This window comes from Melozone crissalis, unplaced genomic scaffold (assembly GCF_028551555.1).
Source record: "Melozone crissalis strain CALT ecotype California unplaced genomic scaffold, PUWL_Pcris_2 ptg000061l_1, whole genome shotgun sequence".
NCBI classification, from domain to species: domain Eukaryota; kingdom Metazoa; phylum Chordata; class Aves; order Passeriformes; family Passerellidae; genus Melozone; species Melozone crissalis.
The window spans coordinates 2,142,814-2,165,760 of record NW_026535839.1 but is presented as its reverse complement, the minus strand read 5'-3'; the positions used below and the strand labels follow the sequence as shown (position 1 = coordinate 2,165,760).

The 22,947-nt window shown below is 52.0% G+C and overlaps 1 protein-coding gene across 1 annotated transcript in view; it reads left to right on the top strand.

Moving 5' to 3' along the window:
* The first annotated feature begins 14,786 nt into the window (after nucleotides 1–14,786).
* NEURL1B (neuralized E3 ubiquitin protein ligase 1B) overlaps nucleotides 14,787–22,947 on the top strand; it is a 30,658-nt gene continuing 22,497 nt past the window's right edge. The window contains exon 1 of the mRNA XM_054287823.1: nucleotides 14,787–14,889. Coding sequence (XP_054143798.1) covers nucleotides 14,859–14,889 — 31 coding nt within the window. The 5' untranslated portion in view covers nucleotides 14,787–14,858. The remainder of the gene's footprint in view (nucleotides 14,890–22,947) is intronic.

Here is a 22,947-nt window from a genome sequence, read left to right as displayed (position 1 = left end):
TTGTAAAAGGCGGGCTCTTTTCCATTTTCCCCCTTTTTTCTTTTGACGGCAGTCTCTATTGTTTGAGGGATCTCGTGCTAGGAAGCTGGGGCTGGGGAAAAGGAAGCTCAGAGACAGAGCAGCCAAACCCTCTGCAGGAATCTGCTCTCCTCTGAAGGTTACAGCTTGTCATTTTTCTGATTTGCTGGAAATGATTGGTGTTTCCTTTGTTCCGCTTTGTGGTGGCTGCTCTGATAAGCCCTGAGGGATTCTTTCCTTGGACAGATCTGGAGCCTTTACAGAAAAAAATAATTAAAAAATAAAATAAGGAAAGCAAACCCATGTCCTGTTTTCCCCTATTTAATTTCTTGTAAATCAGGGGTTTTTCTTGTTTCAGTGGAGGAGTCAGGACTCTGTATCTGTAATTTTTGGGGACTTGAAAAGGCTGCAGAGCCTGAAGCAGCACCCCAGGCTGCTGTGAGGGGAGAGCTCTGAATGCTCTGTGTGGTCTGACCCTGGCTGTTTGGAGAGAGGCTTCTGCCACTGACCCAGCTGGGAGATGGAGAGGGTTTGGAGCCTGATGTGAAGTTTGCTGGGAGCCCAGAGCCCTTTCCAGGCAGAGTTCAACCCTGAGACCTTCCCAGGACAGGGCAGGGCAGGACAGAGCTGCAGCTCCGGCTGAGCAGGGCTGTGTGTGGCCCAGAAACACAGAGATGCTGCAGGTCAAACCCTGCTGCTGAAGGAATAAATCTGATTTTAGCAATAAACATCCTCTCCCAGGCTGGCTGAGGATGGGGAGTGCAGAGGGGATTGGCCAAGCCATGATGCAGAACTTGTGCCATGTGCAGAGGGGCTGCTGTCACTCAGTGCTGCTTTTTCCTGAGGTGGCTCCTCTCCCACCTGGGAGCTGCTCAGCCCTGGCTGTGCATCAGCAAACCCTGAGTGTCTGTGCCAGGGGCTCACCTGTGCCAGGGGCTCACCTGTGCCATGGTTTCACCTCTGCCAAGGGTTCACCTTTGCCAGGGTCTTACATGTGTCAGCGTCTTACATGTGCTGGCGCTCCTCTGTGCAATGGTTTCACCTGTGCCAGGGTCTCCCCTGTGCCAGGGTCTCCCCTGTGCCAAGGGCTCCCATGTGCCATGGTCTCACATTTGTCAGGGTCTCTCCTGTGCCAGGGTCTGTCCTGTGCCAGGGGTTCATCTTTGCCAGGGTCTTACATGTGCCAGGGGCTCCCCTGTGCCATGGTCTCACCTGTGCCAGGGCCTCATTTGTGCCAGGGTTTCACCTATGCCAGTGTCTGCCCTGTGCCAGGGGCTCACCTGTGCCATGGTTTCACCTTTGCCAGGGTTTCACCTTTGCCAGGGTCTCACCTTTGTTAGGGTCTCACCTGTGCCATGGTCTCACCTATGGCTGGGGAAGGCTGATGGCCCTAACCCACATTTCCCTCTGAAGCAGCTGGAGATTTTCCCAGTGCCTTCAGTGCACTGCAGCCACCCCTGTGCCACCCCTGTACCATTCTGTTCCACTCTGTTCCGCCTCTGTGCCAGCCCTGTGTCACCCTATGCCACCTCTGTGCCACTCCTGCTGCCCTGCTGGGCTCTCACTAAGGGAAAATCTGCTGAGTTCTCTGAGTTCTCATTTGGGTTCTTTTTATCCCACCCTGCTGAGCTGCAGGGGGATGGCAGTGCCACCAAACCCCTCCAGGTGACACAGAAATGTGCCCTGCTTGGGTGAGTTTGGTTTTTCCCAGCTGCCAGCAACGTGGAGGGAGCAGCAGGGAGGAGGCACAGCAGCACTGCTCATAAAAGTGCAGGTGAGGGATGGAAAGAGCTGCTGGCACCGGGACAAATGTTCGCTGTGGGACAATGGCAATGCCAGCCTGTGGTGCAGGGGCTGCTCCCAGGCACTATTTCCTCATCTGGGCCAGGTGAAGGCAGGTGATGGATGGGCTGTGTGAGCCAGGAGCAGGGAAGGAGCAGGCTCAGCCCCTGGCAGGCAGGGGAGGGGATGTATTGCAGTGTCTGTCACTGTTGGGTTGGATGTGACACACACACACACACACACACACACACACACACACACACACACATTTCTTCTAAGAAAAAGTTTTTATTCTGCATGTTCTCTAGTTTATATACTCTTAACAAAGTGGGATTTAAATCATTAACTACATCATAATTTATTATATTCATTGGTGCAGAGCAATTAACATTAATATAATTAGCAAAAGTTTTACAGAAATTCAATAAGGCACCTATACACATTTACTTATGCATGTAATCTAACTTACAAAAATTTTCATGTATCTTTTCTAATCTGTTCCCATGCTGACAGCATTGTCTTCTTCCTTGTTATAAATACACTCAAAAATCATCAATTGTTATTTTTTCTATTAACTCAGCTTTATTTACAAACCAGCTATCAAGCCCCTCCATAGTGTCCTTAATACCAAGAGGTATCACAAGTGTTGTGAGGTGTCTCCTCATTTTTACTGCACACAGTAAAAGATGCTCCTTCCTATTTTAATTAAATACAACACTCCAATGACAACATGCACTGCAAGGATGGGGCCTTTCCTTCAGGGAAATGGGGCTTTCCAAAGGGAAAGACTGAATGCCACCCCAAAATTTCAGTTCTCTGGCAGCACAGAAGAAAGGCTGTAAAATCCTGCTGAGTTTTGGAGCATCCTCATCACATCTGAGAGGTCTTTGAGCCCAGAGCAGCCTGGGGGTGTAATGAATTCAGTCTTCTCCCTCTATTGGACAGCTCTGGTTTCTGGGGCTCTGTAAAATCCCCAAATCCACGTGCTGCTGGAGTAGCTGCATTTCAGCTCCTCTCTCCAAGTGCCTCTCAAAGGAGGAGACAAATCCTCCATCCCTCTCCAAATCACAGAGGAAAAACACTGAGATTCAGACCTCAACCTTGTATTTGGGGGAAAAAAAATGGCCAATGCAGGTGTAGGAAGATTCTGTAGCTGCAGAGATTTCCCTGCCCATGACAGTGGGGTTGGAACAAAATGATCTTTAAGGTTCCTTTCAACCCAAGCCATTCCATGATTTATTGGAGTCTCTTTAAAACCACGTTGCATGACTCAGGGGTTGTTATCTCCAGTCTGAACTGTTGAGTCTCAAGGGTGTGCTTTGGTTTTTTTAATAAAAATATCCTGTCTTTATTTAATAGCTGAGATAGAAGGTTCAAGCCAGTATCTCTTGGGAAGACTCTAAAATTGGCAGTGAAGAAAGAAATCCCAGTAGAATTGAAGAATTACTGATGCTTTAGAGGAGAATTACTGATATTTATAGAACGTGGATGTACATTTAATTTGGAGACAATTGTGCAGATGTAGCACATCTTGCCAGTTGTTGTATTTTGCTGATAAGGGTGCACAGGGACAGGAGTGTCATTCACTGGGCTTTCTGCTTGGCTCCTTCTGCCCCTCCCTGTGTGGTGTCCTTGCCCAGATCTGCACCTGCCTGTTCCTGCAGTGCCCCTGTGGGCACCCAGGGCTCCACACCAGTGCTTCTGCAGTGGCTTGGGGTCACTGGTTATACTGGTTTTAGGGTCACTGCTCCAGTGGTTTAGGATCCCTGCTTACAGTGGTTTAGGATTCCTGGTTACAGTGGTTTAGGATTCCTGGTTACAGTGGGTTGGGATCACTGGTTACAGCAGTTTAGTATCACTGGTTACAGTGGTTTAGGATCCCTGCTTACACTGCTTTAAGGCCTCTGGTTACAGTGGTTTAGGATCCTTGGTTACAATGGTTTAAAGTCCCTGATAACAGTTGTTTAAATTCCCTGCTTACACTAGTTTAAATTCCCGGGTTACACTGGTTCAGGATCCCTGGTTACACTAGTTTAAATTCCCTGGGTTCAGTGGTTTAGAGCCCTGCTTACACTGGTTTAAGGCCCTGGTTACAGTGGTTTAGGATCCTTGGTTACAGTGGTTTAGGATCCCTGCTTACACTGGTTTAAAGTCTCTGGTTTTACTGGTGCAGGATCCTTGGTTAAGTGGTTTAAATTCCCAGGTTGCAGCAGTTTAGGATCCCTGGTTACACTGATTTAAAATCCCTGTTTTCAGTGGACCCACCCTTGTGCTCCCTGATGTCCCCCACAGCCCCAGCCCCTTTTCCCGCAGTGGGGACACAGAGGCCAGGCCTGGGTGGCACCAGAGGGCAGGGCCAGCCTGGGAAATGCCCCGTGTGTGCCCTCGTGCCAGCCCTGCAGGGCAATGGTGCCCAGAGATGCCCAGGACTCAGCAGCTTTGTTCCCAGGCAGCTCCATCTTCTCCTACACACAGCTCAACCCCTGGTTCCTCCAAAGGGTTTTTATTTTTTCCGTGGTTCTTGGTGAGCCCTGGAGTGGGAAAATCCCTGCTGGCTTTGGTCTGGGCTGCAGAGAGCCCCACAGGCCCTGCCCAGAGAGTCCCACAGGCCCTGCCCAGAGAGCCCCACAGGCCCTGCTCAGAGAGCCCCACAGGCCCTGCCCAGAGAGCCCCACAGGCCCTGCTCAGAGAGCCCCACAGGCCCTGCCCAGAGAGCCCCAGAGAGTCCCTGCCCCAGAGAGCCCCACAGGCCCTGCCCAGAGAGCCCCAGAGAGTCCCTGCCCCAGAGAGCCCCACAGGCCCTGCCCAGAGAGCCCCACAGGCCCTGCCCAGAGAGCCCCAGAGAGTCCCTGCCCCAGAGAGCCCCAGAGAGCCCCACAGGCCCTGCCCCAGAGAGCCCCACAGTCCCTGCCCCAGAGAGCCCCACAGGCCCTGCCCAGAGAGCCCCACAGGCCCTGCCCAGAGAGCCCCACAGGCCCTGCCCAGAGAGTCCCACAGGCCCTGCCCAGAGAGCCCCACAGGCCCTGCCCAGAGAGCCCCAGAGAGTCCCTGCCCCAGAGAGCCCCACAGGCCCTGCCCAGAGAGCCCCAGAGAGCCCCACAGGCCCTGCCCAGAGAGCCCCACAGGCCCTGCCCCAGAGAGTCCCTGCCCCAGAGAGTCCCACAGGCCCTGCCCAGAGAGTCCCAGAGAGTCCCTGCCCCAGAGAGTCCCAGAGAGTCCCTGCCCCAGAGAGTCCCACAGGCCCTGCCCCAGAGAGTCCCTGCCCCAGAGAGTCCCACAGGCCCTGCCCAGAGAGTCCCACAGGCCCTGCCCAGAGAGTCCCAGAGAGTCCCTGCCCTTTGGGTGGCTGGCAAGGAATAATTTGCTTTTTATTACACTTAATTATTACACAATAATTTGCTTTTTATTACACACAAGCACTTCTACAAATTCCTGACCCCAGCCTTTTGGTCAAAAGCTCCAACCTGAAGCCTCTTGCAGGATTTTTTTTTTTAATCAAAGCAGCTACTCTGATTTTTATTTTATTTTTTTCATGGTAGAAAAGGCAGCAAATCTCTAGGCTACCTGCTAGGGAAGAAAAAGCAGGCACCATATGCAATGCAGCTCTTGCTCTAGCTCAGAAATGCCGAACTCTGGGAGAGAATTCGTCCCACCAAACGCCCACTAAGCACATTTTTTAAATCTGGTTTCTCAGCCTTTCGGGAAAGGAGAAGCAAAATCTTCTTGCCTGCTGGAACTGGGCCCCGTTTCATGAAATTAAATGGCTAAGGAGGAAAAAAAAAATATATCCAAGGCAAAGATGCTATTCTCAACAAAGGAAACAGTATATGCAACAGCTTCTGCAGCATTCCTGCAACATGATGTCTTTCCCTGCAGAGTCTCAGTCAGGAATTGATTGTCTGAGCAGAGAATTGCTCGATTCAGAAAGGCTCAGGGCACACTTCATGAAGGGTTTGCTGCAAGGATGAATAGCTGGGCATGTGTGTGTATAAATCTATAAATCATGGCTTGTTCTGCCCCAAAGAGGAGAGCTGGGGTTGGGCTCTGTCACTGGGTTGGTGCTCTGAGGGATGGGGATGAAGGCAGTAGTGTCCAACATGTGTGACAGTGTTCACAGGGGTCTCAGGGTGAGGGGAAGGATGAGGATCTGACTCCATGTTTCAGAAGGCTGATTTATTATTTTATGATATATATTACATTAAAACTATACTAAAAGAATAGAAGAAAGGATTTCATCAAAAGGCTGGCCAAGAATAGAATAGGAAGCAATCATAACAAAGGTTTGTGGCTTGGACTCTCTGTCCTAGCCAGCTAAGCTGTGACTGGCCATTAATTGCAAACAACTCTATGAGACCAATCACAGATGCACCTGTTGCATTCCACAGCAGCAGATAATCATTGTTTGCATTTTGTTCCTGAGGCCTCCCAGCTTCTCAGGAGGAAAAATCCTAAAGAAAGGATTTTCCATAAAAGATGTCTGCCACAAACACGGGGTCAGGATTTGATGGCACAGCTCTGGAGGGACAATCTGTGACAAAGGGGAGGTGGCATTGATGGGAGAGCTGCAGTCCCCTTATGTGAACCCACAGCCAAGGCTGAGGGACATCTTGAGCATCTCCTGCTGCTTTGGGCTCTCTCCATAAATCCTGTGGGTGTCCCAGGCAAATATCAGAGTGTCTGTGTGTCCCTGGCTCACCCCATGGGCATTTTCCCTCAGAGATGACAGGCTGGGGACAGTCCCTGCACCACTCCCAAATCTGCAGAGGCAGATGTCAGGGATTCAGGGATGGATTTGGGAGTGGTGCAGAGTCCCTGTGTGGTCCTGGCAGGGTTTTGGAGGGCTCTGCTCTGCCCCTGACCATGAAAAGCTGTCCCCCTGTCCCTCAGGCAGTGCCTTTGTGCCTGGAAGTGGCACAGGAGCACAGGCACTGCCTGGGCACAGAGATTCTTGCTTATAAATTAACTGCAAGTCACCAAGGGTCAGCTCCTTTTTGCTTTATTGTGCATGAAAAGTTCAGGAAGGTCGAGCAAGGAGTGAAAGATGGTTTTTTCCTGGATAGTTTTCTGCCTATCCAGTAGCTCTGTGTCCTCTCTGAGTGCTTCATAACAAGGGAATAACTCCTAAGTAGAGACTTAAGAAGTTGGTCCCGTTTTTAGAAGGTGACAGGCAGTAAATGCAGGATTTGTCTTGTTTTGGTTTGGTTTGGTTTTCCCATGAGCTCCTAAAATGTAAAATATTATCAAGTGCTGCATTTCCAAGTGGCCTTTCAGTCATTGCCCTGCCTGGGGAAATCAGTAACAGGTGAAAGAGCTCAGAGCAGGGGCAGATGAGCTCCTGTGTTTGTGTTTCTCACTTGTCATCTGCTCCCCAAAGAGCTCCCAGAGGTCAAACAATTCTGTCTGCCTGCTCTGTCTGCCACTGAGAGCTGTCCTGGGGAAAGCTGGGCTCCAGGCAGCCCCAGCCCTGCTTTTCTCCCCCAATTCTGACACATTTGCCTTGGCTGCTTTTCACAGGGCTCAGGAGAAACCCTCCTGCCAGCAAATGTAGGGGGTTTGTTGCTTTCTTTTTTCATTTTCATTTTTTCCTCAGAATTTTCTTCCTCCTTCTGGGGAGGATTTCTCAGTCTCCCAGAATCTGTCATGTGGTGTTTGTGTCTCATGAAATGCATCCTGCTGCCTTGTGGGAATGCTGCTGCCTCTGATCCCAGAGCAGGGGCTGTGGGAATGGGGCAGATCAGGGATTGAGGGATGGATTTGGGAATGGGGCAAGGCAGATCAGGGATTGAGGGATGGATTTGGGAATGGGGCAAGGCAGATCAGGGATTCAGGGATGGATTTGGGAATGGTGCAGAGGAAGATGTCAGGGATTCAGGGATCTATTTGGGAATGGTGCAAAGGCAGATCAGGGATTCAGGGATTGATTTGGCAATGGGGCAAGGCAGATCAGGGATTCAAGGATGGGTTTGGGAATGGGGCAGAGGCAAATCAAAGATTCAGGGGTGGGATGGATTTGAGAATGGTACAAAGGGAGATCAGGGATTCAGGGATGGGATGGATTTGGGAATGGTACAGAGGCAAATCAGGGATTCAGGGATGGGTTTGGGAAAGGGCACCATCTCTCCTGCCCAGTGCCCCTTGGCTAATATGGGTCAGTTTGCATTTCCCAGAAGCTCAGGGAATGGAAAGCCCTGGAAGGGTCAGGGGTAGCCCTGGCAGATGTTGCACTCTGGGTTTGTTTGTTTGGATCTCCAGAGCAGCTCTGGTCCCAAACCTTTCCTCTCTGGGGAAGCTGATTCCGGAATTTCAGGCCAGCCTGAAGTGGATGAGTGTCCCCAGCTCCTGGTCACACGCATTTCCACTTCCCCTGGGGTGGCTGCTCATCCCCACAGGGACATTGGGAGCCTCCCCAATTTCCCAAGTGTTTCATTTATTTATTCTATCAATATTTGTCAGAAACAATGCTTGTTTTCCACAGAGTCGCAGTTTGCAAATCTCCAGGTTTCCTGTTAGGAATTCCTACTCACCACCTTAAAATCCTTGTCCTCAGTTAGCTTGGGATTGGTACCCAGCACCCAGAGTCTGGAACCAGCCCTTCCCAAGATCAGCCTGTTGTACTGCAAAGTCCCTCTGCTTTCCTTCCCCTACTGAAATAACAATTTGCTTTTACATAATGTCCTTAAAACCCCCTGGGTGAGCATTAGCTGACCCTGCTGAGGACCCAGGCGTGGTCCTGCTCTGCAGATGGAGGAAGGAGGGCAGGAGGAGGGTACCAAATCTGTGAAGGTCACACAGCAAAGCAGGAGCAGAGCTCGGGCTGCAATTCCCTCCTGCTCCTTCCCTCCTGCTCCAGGCACTGGCACACAGCACTGAGAGGCCAAATTAAGAGATTATAATGCATAATCCACACTGGTGTGCCAAGAATTCTCTAAATCATATTACGCTGTCACATAAAGTGATGACTCATTTGGTAACACAGCCCACAACCAGTTCCTTTATGTTAAAATTACGTGGACAAGACTGGATTTAAAAAGAAGAAGGAGAGCTTGTTGTGTGTGTAGTGAATGCTGAGTTATAGCTGCTTTCATGGATGTTATTTTGGCTGATGCTGAAGGAGCATTTGTGAGCCTGTTTGTTGACAGTGGTGCTGGGGACCAGAGATGCTGACATCCCACTAACAATAATAGGAACTGCCTCTGTTTGTTTCTAAATTGGAATTTCTTCCTTCCATGGGCCCAGCCCACCCTCCGCCCCCACGGGAGGAAAGGGCACTGCTCTGGGGCTGCCAGGGGAGCATCTCCCAGCAGGGCTGCAGCTCCTGGGCTGCAGGGATGGGTGGCCCTTGGGCCATCATGGACATCATGGAGCCCCTCTCCTCCCCACACCCCTGGGAAGGTGCAGAGAAAGCACCTTTGTTTATCTAAAGCATGAAGAGTGTGGAATCAGCCCAGTTTTCCCAGAAAAAGATGCTGTCACAAGTCTCCCCTTGCTGCCTCTGCTCTCCTTGTTCCTCCCTGCATCATCATCATCCTCGCTGCCACCATAGCTCCTGCCCTTGCTGGCAGCCTCTGCTGCTGTTTGGGGACTGTCGTTATCCTACCAAAGCCACTTGGGACGTGGCAGCTGTGAGTGACACTGAGCTGTGCTGTGGTTTCACCATTTCCTTTTCCTCTCTCTGCCTGGGCTTTAATTCCTGCAGCTGAGGGATCCGTGGCCAAATCCCTTTCTGCCAGCAATGCCCACATGTTCCTCAGCTCAGAGCTGCTCTGGCACCTTGTCAGAGGTGGCTTCTGCATCCCCTGCATGGCTGGCACACATCACAGCCTGCACCTGAGCAGAGAACCCTGTCAGGGCAGGTGCTCGCTGCTCCTTTGGGCATCTGACCACAAAATCCATCCATTCATCCTGCAGGCTTCCCTTCCCTGGCTGCACCACATCCTGTGGGTCAGCTCTGCCCCAGCAGCACTCTGCCCTATATTCCACACAGTGTGGTTTGATGTCCCAGTTTTGGGTAAATAAGCCAAGTCTCCAGCAGGCTCTGAGGGCAAGGATCAGGAAACAGCTTCAGCCTCTGCGTGGTCAAGGCCAGGTCAAGAAGCTCTTTGCAAGATTTTCCTACTGTTGTGCTGGAACCTTCTGCTTCCCTTCATTTCTTAGAGGGGAAAAAAGAGTCAGAAGCAGTTAGGGAGGGTGACCTGTGGAGATCCTGAGCATCCTGTGCTGGTGCTGGGAGCAGGGCAGGGCAGGAATTGCTGCCAGCAGTGGGGAGCGTGGGTGGCACGAGGGCTTTGTGTGCTGCTGGAGGATGCTCTGTGCATGCATCCCTCCTAAACAAATCCCTCTTTAAGTGTGTGTGATGGGAATTCAGCTTTTCTTTTTCTTTTTTTTTTTTTCCACTCATCTTCAAGTAGGAGAGAGGCTTATTAGTACTCTCCTTCCATAGGCAAGATGCGGAGGCTGGGGAGTTGTGAGACGAGTTACATTTGCTTTGATCAGGCAAATCTGCTCTCTCCTGGACAGTCCCTTCAGCCAGAAGGAGGAGGAGGGAGGAAAGCACAAGGTGCTGGCAGGAGCTCCAGGGCAAAGCTCATAAACCCACCCAGCACAAATGAACTCATGTCAGGAGGAAGGAAGTGTTTCCATGCTGGATCAGCACCTGTTGAAGGAAATGTGTTGAATGTCACTGATGTGCATTCAGGGGAGCTGCACTCTCTTGGCCATGGTGTTTGCAGGCTGGAAGGGCATTTTAGGCTGGGACAGTCCCCTGGTGTCTTTTTTAGGGCATTTTCCATCTGCAGCCTCTGAGAATTCCCAGGGAGCTCCTGCTAAGCAGGGGAAGGAAAGGGAGGTTTCAGGGTGAGCTGTGATGGAAGGGAACGAGGTTTGGGCACCATCAGAGCTCCAGGCAGATGGAGCTGGAAGAGAAATGGATTCTGTGAGCATCTCCTCAGCTTTAGTCACAGAGAAGGGAAAGGATCCAGAGCTGAGGGTGCAGGGTGTGAAATGGGAGCAGCTGGCAGTGCCCGGGCTGAGGAGCAGGGCTGGGCACAGCTCTCTGAGCAGGAATCTGCTCTTTGGGAAGGACAGAAACTCTGGGAGCTCCCCAGGATTTCTCTGTGAATTTTCCCCCAGCAGGGCTGGGCACAGCTCTGAGAGCAGGAATCTGCTCCTTGGGAAGGACAGATCACTCTGGGGGCTCCCCAGGGTTTCTCTGTGAATTTTCCTGAAGCAGGGATGGGCACAGCTCTGTGAGCAGGAATCTGCTCTTTGGGAATCTGCTCTTTGGGAAGGACAGATCACTCTGGGGGCTCCCCAGGAATTCCCTGTGAATGGGACCAGCCTGGCCAGTTTGAGAGTGGAGGAGCAGAGCTGTGTTTGTGTTTGTGTTTGTGTTGGCAGCTGGAGCAGGGGCTGTGCCAGCCAGGGCAGGTGATCCCACCTGAACTGGGGTTTGGGATGGGAGCAGACACCCCTGGAGGGCAGGAGGGCTCCCTGCCCCACAGACACACGGATTTCTCAGGGTTTGATCTGCCTGTTGCTGCAAGAGCCGAGCCTGTCATTATTCGCTGCCATCTGTTAGAGACACGAATGGCAGCTGCTCCCAGTGGTACCTCGCTGCTCACAGCGGCTTTCAGCCCCCAAAACTGGAGCCCCCGGGGGATTTACAGAGACAATGAAACACATCTGATGCTGTAACAAGAGTTACTTCTCATCGGGCCGGTAACAATCAGTGGGAATTTAGCTGCTCCTTGTAAGCTATTTGCATCTCTGGGAACATTACATTTATACAAACGTGTTTATATCACTGCTAATATTTCCCTCTCTGAGAGAGAGGCCTGGCCTGTGTGGGTGCTTAGAGGAGGGTTTGTGTCAGATTCCAGTCTGTGACAAACCTCAAGTGGAATTCATCCCATTTTTGATTCAGGAAGAAATTTGTCTCTCTTTTCTTTCTTTTTTTTTTTTTTTTTGGTCCATTTTGAAAGGCCTGGGCACACACCCCTGCACAGTGAGATTTAGAAGTGATTACAGTGAGCTGGGAAGCAGCTGTCTGACATCAGTGGGATATAGAAAGCCTCCCAAAGACTTTTTCCTTTGCATAATATTACCCTGATCAGACTCCACTGATCCCACTAAGATGAATTTGTTATGGGGAGCAATAGAAAATGCAGAAGGAGAAGCAAATAAAATGTGTGCAGCTAAAAGTGTCCAGTCCTGGATCCAGCTTGGTTTTGTGGCTGCTTCACAGCTCTGCTCCCCAGTTTGCCCATGGCCAGGCTGTGACCTTGGACAAATCTCCTGGCTTCTTTGTGGCTTGGTTTCATCCCTCAGGAAATGAGGATATTGTCACTCACCTTGTCTGCAAAACGCTTTGAGGTCTAGTGGTGAAAATTGCTGGGAAGGAGCTTAGGTGGGATTACAGTTCTGTATTTCTGGGAGTGCAGAGAGAGCAGAGCTGTGTGTGCAGGTCAGGCTGTGCCTGGCCAGCCAAGGCACACAGGGAAGGGGATTTCTTCAGAGGCACACAGAGGAAATTGCTGAAGTGTGTTGTGAGCAAGAGTTATCAAAACTTGCTGGAGCAGAAAGAATCTTAAAATGCTAATGAGCTTTTGTCTGCGGAGCCTTGCTTGGGGCACGTTCTGCTTTTCTCCAGGCTGACTTTGCAGTGCTGCTCAGGCCCTGTTCGGTGTCCAGTCCTGGCTGTCTTTCACTCTCTCTTTCTGGGGATGGTGAGAATCCTCCTGGCTGAACCATTTCCCAGGAGTGCTGTCTTGTATTGTGAGGAGCAGGTTATTTTATTTTAACAAACTCTCAATTTTTACAATGCCAAGAGCAGGAGTGCTGGTTTCACTCCTGCAGGCAACCTCCGTGTCCCAAGGATGTGCATTCCCACTTTATTGTCTTCTATTTTTACCCCATTTTGGGCAGGAGGAAGGGCTGGGACACCCTTAGGACGGGCAGTGTGTGGGCTGGTGTGGCCGGGGTGTGGCAGGAGGGACAGGGACAGGGACAGGGACAGGGAGGTGACACACGGCACACACATGAGCAGCCCCCGGCTGCTGCCGCTGCTTTTGAAGGCGAATTGAAGCCCTAAAATAACAACAGCCGATCCCTGGTGAGGGAAAGCAGCTGCGATTAGCGGAGGCTCCCGCTGTCTGGTGACACAAGGACTGTCCCCTCTGTGACAACACGGTGACATTGCCACCCTCCCCTTGTCCCCGAGGAGGAGCACCGGGCTCCTGCTGCCCTCTGACAGCTCCTGCAGCAAAGGGAGTGGGAGACATGTGCTAACCCAAGGAGACAGCAGATGGGTGCAGGCGCTTCTAAGAACAGCTGCTGGTGTCTCACTCAATAATCCCATTTTTAACAAATCCCTATGATAGCGAAAAAATGCTGGAAATTGGGTTTTTCTGTCCTTTCTCATCTCTCGAGCCACACTTGACCTGTTCAACATGATCTAGGGATTAAAGGCTTGTTATTTTAGCTTCTCTATAATAGATCAGAGGCTGATCTCTGTCAGGCTATTGAGCTACTATTCCTTGGCTCCTTCCCCCTCTTCCCACTTTTTCTTTTGTGCCCCAGGTTCTGTGACAGTGCAGAGATGTGACTCCTGCTAGGGGACACTTTTCCCCAGCACTGTGCATGGTCTCATCAGCCCAAGGTGTGGCTGCAGAACATTTTGGAGCTCTGAGGCTCCCAATTCTAAAGTCTGAAAACTCTGGAAGCTGGGCAGGGAGGGAAGGCTTGGCACCCTCCCTTGTCAGCATCATCACCCCTCGGGCCAGGAGCAGGGAGGGGTGGGGAAGGAGCCTTGTTCTTCTCCAAGGGGGCTCCAAAGGTGTTTTTCTGTCTGGGATCCGAAGCAGGGAAGCTGTGGAGCCGATGCTGTCGGTGCTGAGCTCTCGGCTGTGGGCTGAGGCGTCCTTGGCCACCGCCGTGCTTCGAACTAATCCCGCCTTTGCCGACACAACACTGCTGCTAATTCCCTCGGTGCCCAGGTGGGGAAGCCGTGTCACCGAGATGCAAAGTGGCTTATCCAAGGTCACCGGCAAGGAAATGGCACGGGGAGGGAGAGAGCTCAGCTCTGTCGGCTCCCAGTGCTCCCCAGTGCAGCTGGTGCCCTTCGGGCAGGTGTTGCTGATGGACAGGTGTGCTTGTGCCACGGGAGAAAGAGGATTCTTTTTTTTACCCTAGGAGGGTGAGGCCAAACCTCTGTCGGGGATCTCTGGGGGAGAGCCGGGCCCGTGTTTGCCCAAATCCCCGGCTGGCAGCTCCTCCGACAGGTGCCAGTGGGTGCAACCCGGAGAGACACCGGGATAGGGACAGGGATGGGGACAGGGGGCAGCGCGGCACATCCCGGAGAGACACTGGGAGAGGGATGGGGGCAAAGCAGCACATCCTGGAGAGGCACCGGGACAGGGACAGGGATGGGAAGGAGAGCAGCCCATCCCGGAGAAGCCCCGGGGCAGCGATGGGGGCAGTGCGGCACATCCCGGAGAGGGACCGGGATAGGGACAGGGATGGGGACAGAGCAGCACATCCCGGCGAGACACCGGGACAGGGATGAGGGCAGAGCAGCCCATGCCGGAGAGGCACCGGGGCAGCGATGGGGGCAGCGCAGCCCATCCCGGCGAGACACCGGGACAGGGATGAGGGCAGAGCAGCCCATGCCGGAGAGGCACCGGGGCAGCGATGGGGGCAGCGCAGCCCATCCCGGCGAGACACCGGGACAGGGATGAGGGCAGAGCAGCCCATGCCGGAGAGGCACCGGGGCGGGGATGAGGGCAGAGCAGCCCATGCCGGAGAGGCACCGGGGCAGCGATGGGGGCAGAGCAGCCCATGCCGGAGAGGCACCGGGGCGGGGATGAGGGCAGAGCAGCCCATGCCGGAGAGGCACCGGGGCAGCGCCGGGGGCAGCGCGGCGGCTCCCGCGGCTCGGGCGGGGCGCTGCGCGGGGCGGGGCGGGGGCGGGCGCGGAGCGGCGGCGGGAGGCGGGCGCTGTCCATGGCCCTGCGGAGCTCCGGGCGGCCCCGGGCTCCGCCGCGCCGCCGAGCGAGCGAGCGATGGGCAACACGGTGCACAAGACGCTGGCAGGTACCGCGGGGCCGCGGGGCTGCGGGCGGGGGGCGCCGCCTGCCCGGGGATGCTGCGGGCGAGCGGCGGCGGCGGCCGTGCCGCCCTCCCCGGTGCGAGGCTCCCCGGGAGAAGCCGGGCGTGTGGGCAGTGCCCGGGGAAGCCGAGCGTGCCGGCAGTGCCCGGAGGAGCCGGGCGTTCGGGCGCTTCGGAGGTTTTTGCGAGCCGCTGGCTGCCGGCGATGCGCGGCGGGCGGGGATGCGGAGCGCGGGGTGAAGCGGGGCTGATCCCTCAGCTGGAGCGGCGATCCCAGCCCTCGCACCCGCTCCTTGGAGGGGCTCTCTGCTTCATTTCCCCTGCTCGTTGCGTTATTTTAATACAACTTTTTAATGGGGAGAGACGTTAGTTGTTCGGAGTGGCCGGGTGAAATGTTGGGTGGGCTGCCCTGCCTTTAAAATTGCCTTTTTAGCCAATTCTGCACTCAGACAAGAGACGTACAGATTCTTTTCCTTTGCAAGTTCGTAACTGTGGGGTTCTCTCCCCCCTCGGAGAATCTGTGCATAATAAAAGCAGTTGGTCTCTATAGAATCAACAGTGTTGAATTACTGAGCCCTTGCCAGGCTGTATCTTCAGCTACTTTGCTTTTCTTCTCTTTTCTGCTCTTGCAGAGCTCCTGCATTGCATCCTTTGTACTTCAGGCTCCCATAAATAAAAAGGGTATTATTAAACTTATTTAAAGAAGCAGGAGGACCTATTGAACACATACACGTCTGCCTGTAATCAGCCAGGGAGCTGAATATAGAAATAAAGAGAGGAATAGATTAGCATTTGGATGTGCCATATATTGTCTTTGCAAAGAGAGGGTGCCTGGGACCTTCAGGGCACAAAAGAAAGCTGCTAAGCTCGTGGTTTAGCTATGAAGCAGCGATTAGATTTCTAGTTGCATCTCTTCTCGTTCTCTATTACATTTAAATGGGACATTAGCTCCTCTCACAATAGGGAAGTTTTCATTTTTTTTCAATACTTCACCAACTGGCAAATAAAGGCATGGTGAGGAGTGCATGACCTTGGAGGAAATTTATTTTGCGGGTTGGCTTTTCAGCTGGGGGCACATGCAAAAAACCTGGGAGGGGGAAAGAAAAGCCAGGGAAACATCTTTGGGTCAGCAGAGGTTCAGCCTGGTCAGGCTGGAACTTCCCGAAGGAAAAAAATCTCTGTACCTGCTGGGCCGTGGGATCCAGCAGAGCTGTGCTCCAGAAGGCTGGGAGTTGTACCAGCCCTGGTGCTAGAACAGTCTCTCCTGAGCAGCCTCCACATGCTCAGCCCTCCACACGTGAATTTAAAAAAAGGGATGACATCAGCTGCACCGCAGCTCCGCCATTCAGGACTTCCTCGCGGCGCTTTCGAAAGGAGCCGTTCGGGAGGAAAAGTTTGATTGGGGGGGGGGGGAATAAAAATGAAGGCTTGATTTATGGAGACCTCCCAGCTGAAACATTTGTTCTGGTGGCCTAGAAAATCTCGGTGGTGTCCCTCCAGGTGGAGGCTGTCTGGGAGCATTGCAGCGCTGGGGATGGTCCATTGGCAAACATTTGTCAAATTGCGCAAGGCAAAGCTATGCAGGACACTTGAATGCCTCTGCTGAGGGCTGGATGATGCTGGAAATGTCTTTTTCCCAAATTCAGTTTGCTTTTTACAAGAGTAATGACAGCCCAAAGGAGCTGTTAACCTGTGGCTGCAGAGGAGCCTTTGGATGTTTGCACTTTGGGAGTTTGTGAATGTTTTTTGTCGGGTTGGACCCCATTCAGCAATTTTTCATATGAAATTGAATTTTGGATGGATTGTTTGTCTTTCATTATCCAAATGGCATTGCGGAGGGAAGCAGGTTTAGAGCTGTTCTTGGAACAGTCCTTTTGAAAATTAGAAAGTTTTTCCGGGAGACTGAATGGTTGGATGAAATCCTATTTATAAATGTGAGGGCTGTTTAGAATTAGTCAAAGATAATCAGTCAGAATTAAGTCTTTCCTTTTCTTGGTCCAGAATGCACCTCTTTCTTCACCCTGCAGACTGAGCAAGGCACTTTCACTCTCATTTTGACAAACAGAGGAATTGTTCTCTGTCCCATGGACTGAAGAAACTTATTAGTAAAACAATCAAACAGAACGTCTTCAAACTGAAATTTGCTTGCTTGTGTTAAATTGATTCAGTGCAGAATCACTTTGGTGGTTTTATTCACCATAAATAGCTTAAGGTAGAAAAAGCCTTTTCAATGCAATCAGACGTAGAGGGAATGTGGGGGGACCTGGCTCCTGGAAAAGCCAAACAAGCAGCAATTCAGGTTTTACACAGAAATGACAACGCTTTTCTCAAACAGCAAAATTCAATTTTAAATCCTATTGGGGACAACTCATTTTTATACCCGAATTGGCTGAATGTGCTTGAACAAACCATTCCTGTTGCATCTTTAAACCTCGCCCAGCCTCATCCGTTCCTCCGCACGTTTCCGTGGAGCGATGCAAGAGCACACGCTATCGGTGCCGGAGGAATTCGTGCCGGGAGCTCGGGAAACTCGCGTTTGCCGAGTATCCGATGGTTAGCACACAATGGGCCCAGGCTTTGTCAAATTAACCGCGAGGTTCCGAGCGGAGCGGCACCCACACGAGTAATGAGGCTGCGCCTAATGAGAGGCAGCTCCTGGGGAGGCATTGAGGGGAAAGGAGCTGGGCTGTGTCAGATGCGCTTGAAGCAGGCCTGAGGTGCTGCTGGAAGCCGCTGTTCTCTGGGTGACAGCGAAATGACACCCGACACACGGGGATGCTGCCCCGGAGCGCTCGGGATGCTCCGGGAGCGGCTCCTGCATCCCCTGCAGGACCGGCTCCACACGGGCTGGGCATGGATGTCACTGTTTCCCTGCTCCCCTCGCCTCCCTGCCCATAGCCCGAGGCGATTTGTGGGCAGCTGGGTGAGGGAATTGTTGGTTTTTGAGGCACGGTGATGTCCTGGCCCCTGCAGGTGATGGCAGCACCTGGGCTGGCCCGCATCCCCTGCAGGAGCAGCTCCACACGGGCTGGGAATGGATGTCGCTGTCTCCCTGCTCCCATGTCACTGTTCCCCTGCTCCAATGTCACTGTTCCCCTGCTCCCATGTCGCTGTTCCTCTGCTCCCCTCGCCTCCCTGCCCGTGGCCCGATGTGATTTGTGGGCAGCTGGGTGAGGGAATTGTTGGTTTTTGAGGCACGGCGTTGTCCTGGCTCCTGCAGGTGATGGCAGCACCTGGGCTGGGAGCTGCTGGTTCTGTGGGATTTGTGGCTCTGTGCTTGCTTTTCTGCAAGGAATCGCTGTGGAGCTGGGGTGAGGGAGGCAGGGAGCAGCACAAAGCGCCCTGGTGCCATGGATGGGGCTCCTTCCTCCATGGGGCTCCTTTCTGCAGGCACACACAGGGCTCAGGAAAGGGTTAATAACCAGTGGGAGCCAGGGCAGGCTGGGGAGAGGGGAAAATTCCTGTGATCAGGGAAAGCCTTGTGAGGAGCAGTGTCCCCGTGGTGACAGGGGAGGGTGGACAGCTGCTGGACACAGCAGGCACTCCCCAGCCCAGGCACAGGGGAAGGACTTTCCACTTGGGATCCAGCTGTTGGTCCTGACCCAAATAGGGGCATTGGTATTTAACAAAGCAGCCAAATTCCCTTTTTAGAGTCTGGCTGGGATCTGATTGCTGTGCTTCTCCCACAGCCTTCCTCACAACTGTGAGGAATACCAAGTATGAGTGGCATTTGTGTCTGGTAAACACGAGGGAGAATGGGGCTTGTTCTGGCACAAGTCACTTCGGTGCAAGAAATTATTTTGTATTCTTAAGGAAAAGGCTTCTAATCATCAGCCCTCCCTCAACAAGGCAGAAACCCCAAGTTTAGGCCCTCACTAGGCTGGTGCTCCCATTTGCCAGGCCAAACAGGGATGGTTGGAGAGTGCTGGTTGAGGCAGAGTAGCAGGAATTCACAGATTATGGATTTAAAAAGACATTTCTGTGTATGCCTTTCCAAAATACGGATTCAGTTCTCCTCTAAGAAATGAGGAGCAAAGTCCATGCAGTGAGAAAAGATGTCTGCCTTTTCCAGGGGCTGAAATCTCACTTGAGGGAGCACTTTTGTTTAGGTTTGTTTGCTGGTCCCTCCTCCTTTAGCTGCTAGTGATGCACTGTGGGAGGAGTTCTTGTTATTGTCAGGAGTTCAGTAAATTGTTTGATTTGGCTCCAGTCTGACTTTAGGAAAACTACAAAAACCACTTCAGGTTGTTCTGGTTTGAGTGAAAAATGTTCCTGTTCAGACCAGTTTTTGGTTTGGGTTTGGTTCAGTGCTGATCAACACGGACTGCAGGTGTTAATCCAGCCTGATTTTGCCTGTTTTTCTGCATCTTTTAGGCTGGGAGTTGAGGTTCTGAGAGTCTGTCACTGATTTTGATGGCTCCCTGTGTGACCTTTGAGCAAGTGGCTTTATCACAGGATTGCTTTGAATGTAAGGGAGTCAGGAAACCCTGGCTCACATGGGGCTACAAGAGTTAATTAATTATGAAGCATCTCCTGGAAGAAGGTCACAGAAGTAAAAAAAAAAGAAGAAAAAAGATTAATTCACTGCTTTCTTAGCAGCCTTCTGCTTTCCCACTCTTCAAAAGGAAACCTGTGAGGCTGCTCAGCCTTCTGTGGGATTTAGAGCTGGAGCAGGTTGATTGTGCACCCAGGGCTCTCTTTAACCACTGTACATGCCCCAAACTGTGCTGCAGCCAACTGGCACCACTGATTCAGCCTTTGGCACCTCGGCCCTGGAGGCTGGAGGAACAACTGTGCTCCAATGCAGGCAGGCATCGCCTCCCAGGCTGGTGTTAAATGGAACTGTGTCATGGCCCAGGGGCTGTCACACACACCCAGCACTGTGCCAAGTGTGTCATTGGAGCCAGAGCTTTCCCTGTCTCCAATAGCTTGTGCTGGGCAGGTACTCTCTCTCTCTCTTTTTTAAAATTTTAATTATTTATGCTCCAGAGGGGAATTTCTTAGCTGTGAATTCTGGCAAGCAGCGCTTTCCCCACAGGGAATTTCTTTGCTGGGAATTCTGGCAAGCAGCACTTTTCCCCACTTTTATTTCTTTGGATAATTTTATTTCTTTGGATAATTTTGTGTGTCAGCATCTCACCCTCCTGCAGACGCTGAAAATCCCACCCCAGGGTCTGTGTGTGTAGGCAGAACCCTCGGAGAGCCCTCCCTGCAGGCAGAGGAAATCGCTGCTCCCCAGCAGGTTATCATCTGATAACCCATGGAAGTGCTTCAGGATGTTTGAGGTGTTTAACTCCAGGCAAGCAGTGCTTTCCCTACAGGGAATTGCTTTGCTGGGAATTCTGGCAAGCAGCACTTTTCCCCACTTTTATTTCTTTGGATAATTTTATTTCTTTGGATAATTTGGACAATTTTGTGTGTCAGCAGAGGCTGAAAATCCCACCCCAAGGTCTGTCTGTGTGGGCAGAGCCCTCGGAGAGCCCTCCCTGCAGGCAGAGGAAATCGCAGCTCCCCAGCACGTTATCATCTGATAACCCATGGAAGTGCTCAGGATGGTTGAGGTGTTTAACTCCAGGCAGGCAGGTTTGGATGTTTATTTGACAGGAGGAGGATGAGTCACTGCCAGCCTTGTGCCGGGTTCCTCTCCCGGTCCTGCTGACGATCTTGTCACATTCGCTGCCTTTTCCATCAGGAATGCAAATCAGCACCTCTGAGGATTTCACCTCTTGGCTTGAGGAGCTGCTCTTGGGGCAGCCGTGTCCTGCCACTGCAGGGTTTGCCTTGAAAGGAAACATTTTCCTTCTCAGCAGCATCCCGCTGTTTACAGAGCCTATCTGAGAGCCTTGGCTGCTAAATTAGGAGCAGCCTCTCCTAAGGTGGAGCGTGCACGTCACCGTGATGGATGTGGTGGGTTTGGGAGAGGAGCAGGGAGGGGAATTGGCACAGCAGGCACAGGGAGAGCCCTTGAGGGGCTGCTGCTGGGCTGGCTTTGTGAGCTGGAACCCAGCTCAGATCCCACCTGCATCTCCCCATGGGAAGGTGTGTGAGATCCTCCAGCACAGGGAGAGCCCTTGAGGAGCTGCTGCTGGGCTGGCTTTGTGCACTGCACGATGATTTTCCCTGGAACCCACTTCAGATCCCACCTGGATTTCCCCACGGGGAAGGAGTGTGCGATCCTCCCGCTCTTCTCTGTGCATTTCTGTGGGGAATGGATTTGTGTGATGGCGTGAGTTATAACATCTGTATTCCTTCAGCCTTCTCATGAGGCTGAAAATAGAATTAAAGATTTTAAAATGCCTCTCAGTTACCCCATCTCCGAGTCAAAAAAGGGTATCAGTGACACATTTCCATGTTAGTATCCTGTGTTTATCTCCCTTCCCCTGCCCAGGGCAGTTTTTGGGATCAGTTTGGAGTTCTGTGCCCTGCACAGCAGCCAAACCACGGGGCTGACTCACAACCTGCACCTTCCCTGCTCCTCAGGATCTCCTTTTGGCCACTTTTGGGGCTCCCTGGCACCCAGATTCTCCAGACCTATCCAGAGGCAGAGGTGCCAGGGAGTGGGGAAGGGCTGCGCGGACAGTCCTGGCCCTGGCACATCTCAGGGAGGTTCCTGTGCCTGCAGCAGCTGCAGGAAGCTTTGCTGGAGGAGGATTTCCATACTTTGTTCTGTCCTCTTGTTCAAGCAGCTCCTCCACCCCTGTTTGGTGTCACTGATCTGTGTCCTGGAGGGGACAGAGGTGTTCTGGTGCCCTCAGTGAGGTTCTACCCCTTCTCCTCCCCATCCCAGCTCTTTCCCCAGAGGCATCAGCAGGACAGGCCCTCCCCAGGCTCCCTCAGATAAGATCTGTGCCCATGGCAGGACGTTTTTGGTGGAAGGAGATGCTGTTTACTCAGTGTTCTCCCCTACCTTGGTGATGGCTGTGTTTCTTTTCCCTGTGTATGATAAAGAGAATGAATCACCGGCACTGGGAGAGTTTATTTCACCTTACCTGTGCCAGCTTTTCCCTGCAGACCTGGATGCCCTGTTGTCTCAATTCCTGAGTGCTGGAACATGAATTCCTGGTGTCTGAGCACTTGGGCTGGGGCTTTGGGGAGGAGGGAGGGAGGAGAAAGTGATTTCTTGCTTGTTAATTTGTTTTCCCCTCTGTGTCCAGGGAGATCTCCTCCTCTGCTTTGTGTAAGCAGGGCTTGCTTTCCACCCTGGAGGTTTTTTCTCCCTGGGTTCTTTCAGACCTCTGGCAATGGAGCAGCTCCTGCTGAGAGGATCTGACCCCAATCCTTCCCCTTTTCCAACAAAACCATGTCTTTTTCCCCTTTTTTTCCTTTCTGCTGTCAGGAAACCAAATCAGAAGATAAAAAATGATTTATGGCTTCAATTGTACAGGAAGATTCCTTAAAGACAAAACCATCTAACTGCACTTCAAAGCCTTCCCAGTGCAGCTGGGAAATCACATTTAGGATTTTTTTTAAGAGCTGCTGATGCTTTGAGGGGAGAAGGGATGGATGGAGTTGTGTTTGTGGTTGTTGGCTGGATAATTGCATGTAACAGGTTTTGGTTTTGAACTTTGCTGGTATTACTGTGGATTTTTACACAATAATGATAATTCTGTGCTTTAGGAATTCTCCTATTTTAACCATTTTCCTGTGATTGCACTCCTGATAGGAAAATGTCTAATGGTTATGTGGGAGAAATAAATAGACACATAAAAGTAAAGCTCTGGTTTTTGTTGGCTGTGTGGCAGCACAGAGAAAACAATCAGTCAGGAAAGACTTCCCTGGAGCAAAAGTTTTCCATCAGGTTTCCAAATGCCAGGGAATAAAGATTTTTGATTTTTGCCCTCCTCTATAACTCAAACATTGAATCCTCCAGGCCCTGCCTGGAGAAGCCAAAGATAAAAGATAGAATATCCCATTTGGCAGCACAAATGAAATAATTTCATTCAGGTTTATCTTGCTCTGCTCAGAGATAACTGGCACTGTGGCACAGCTTTCCTGAGCCTGTTATCTGCTCTGCTCTCACTGGGACACCAGCTGCTCAGCTTG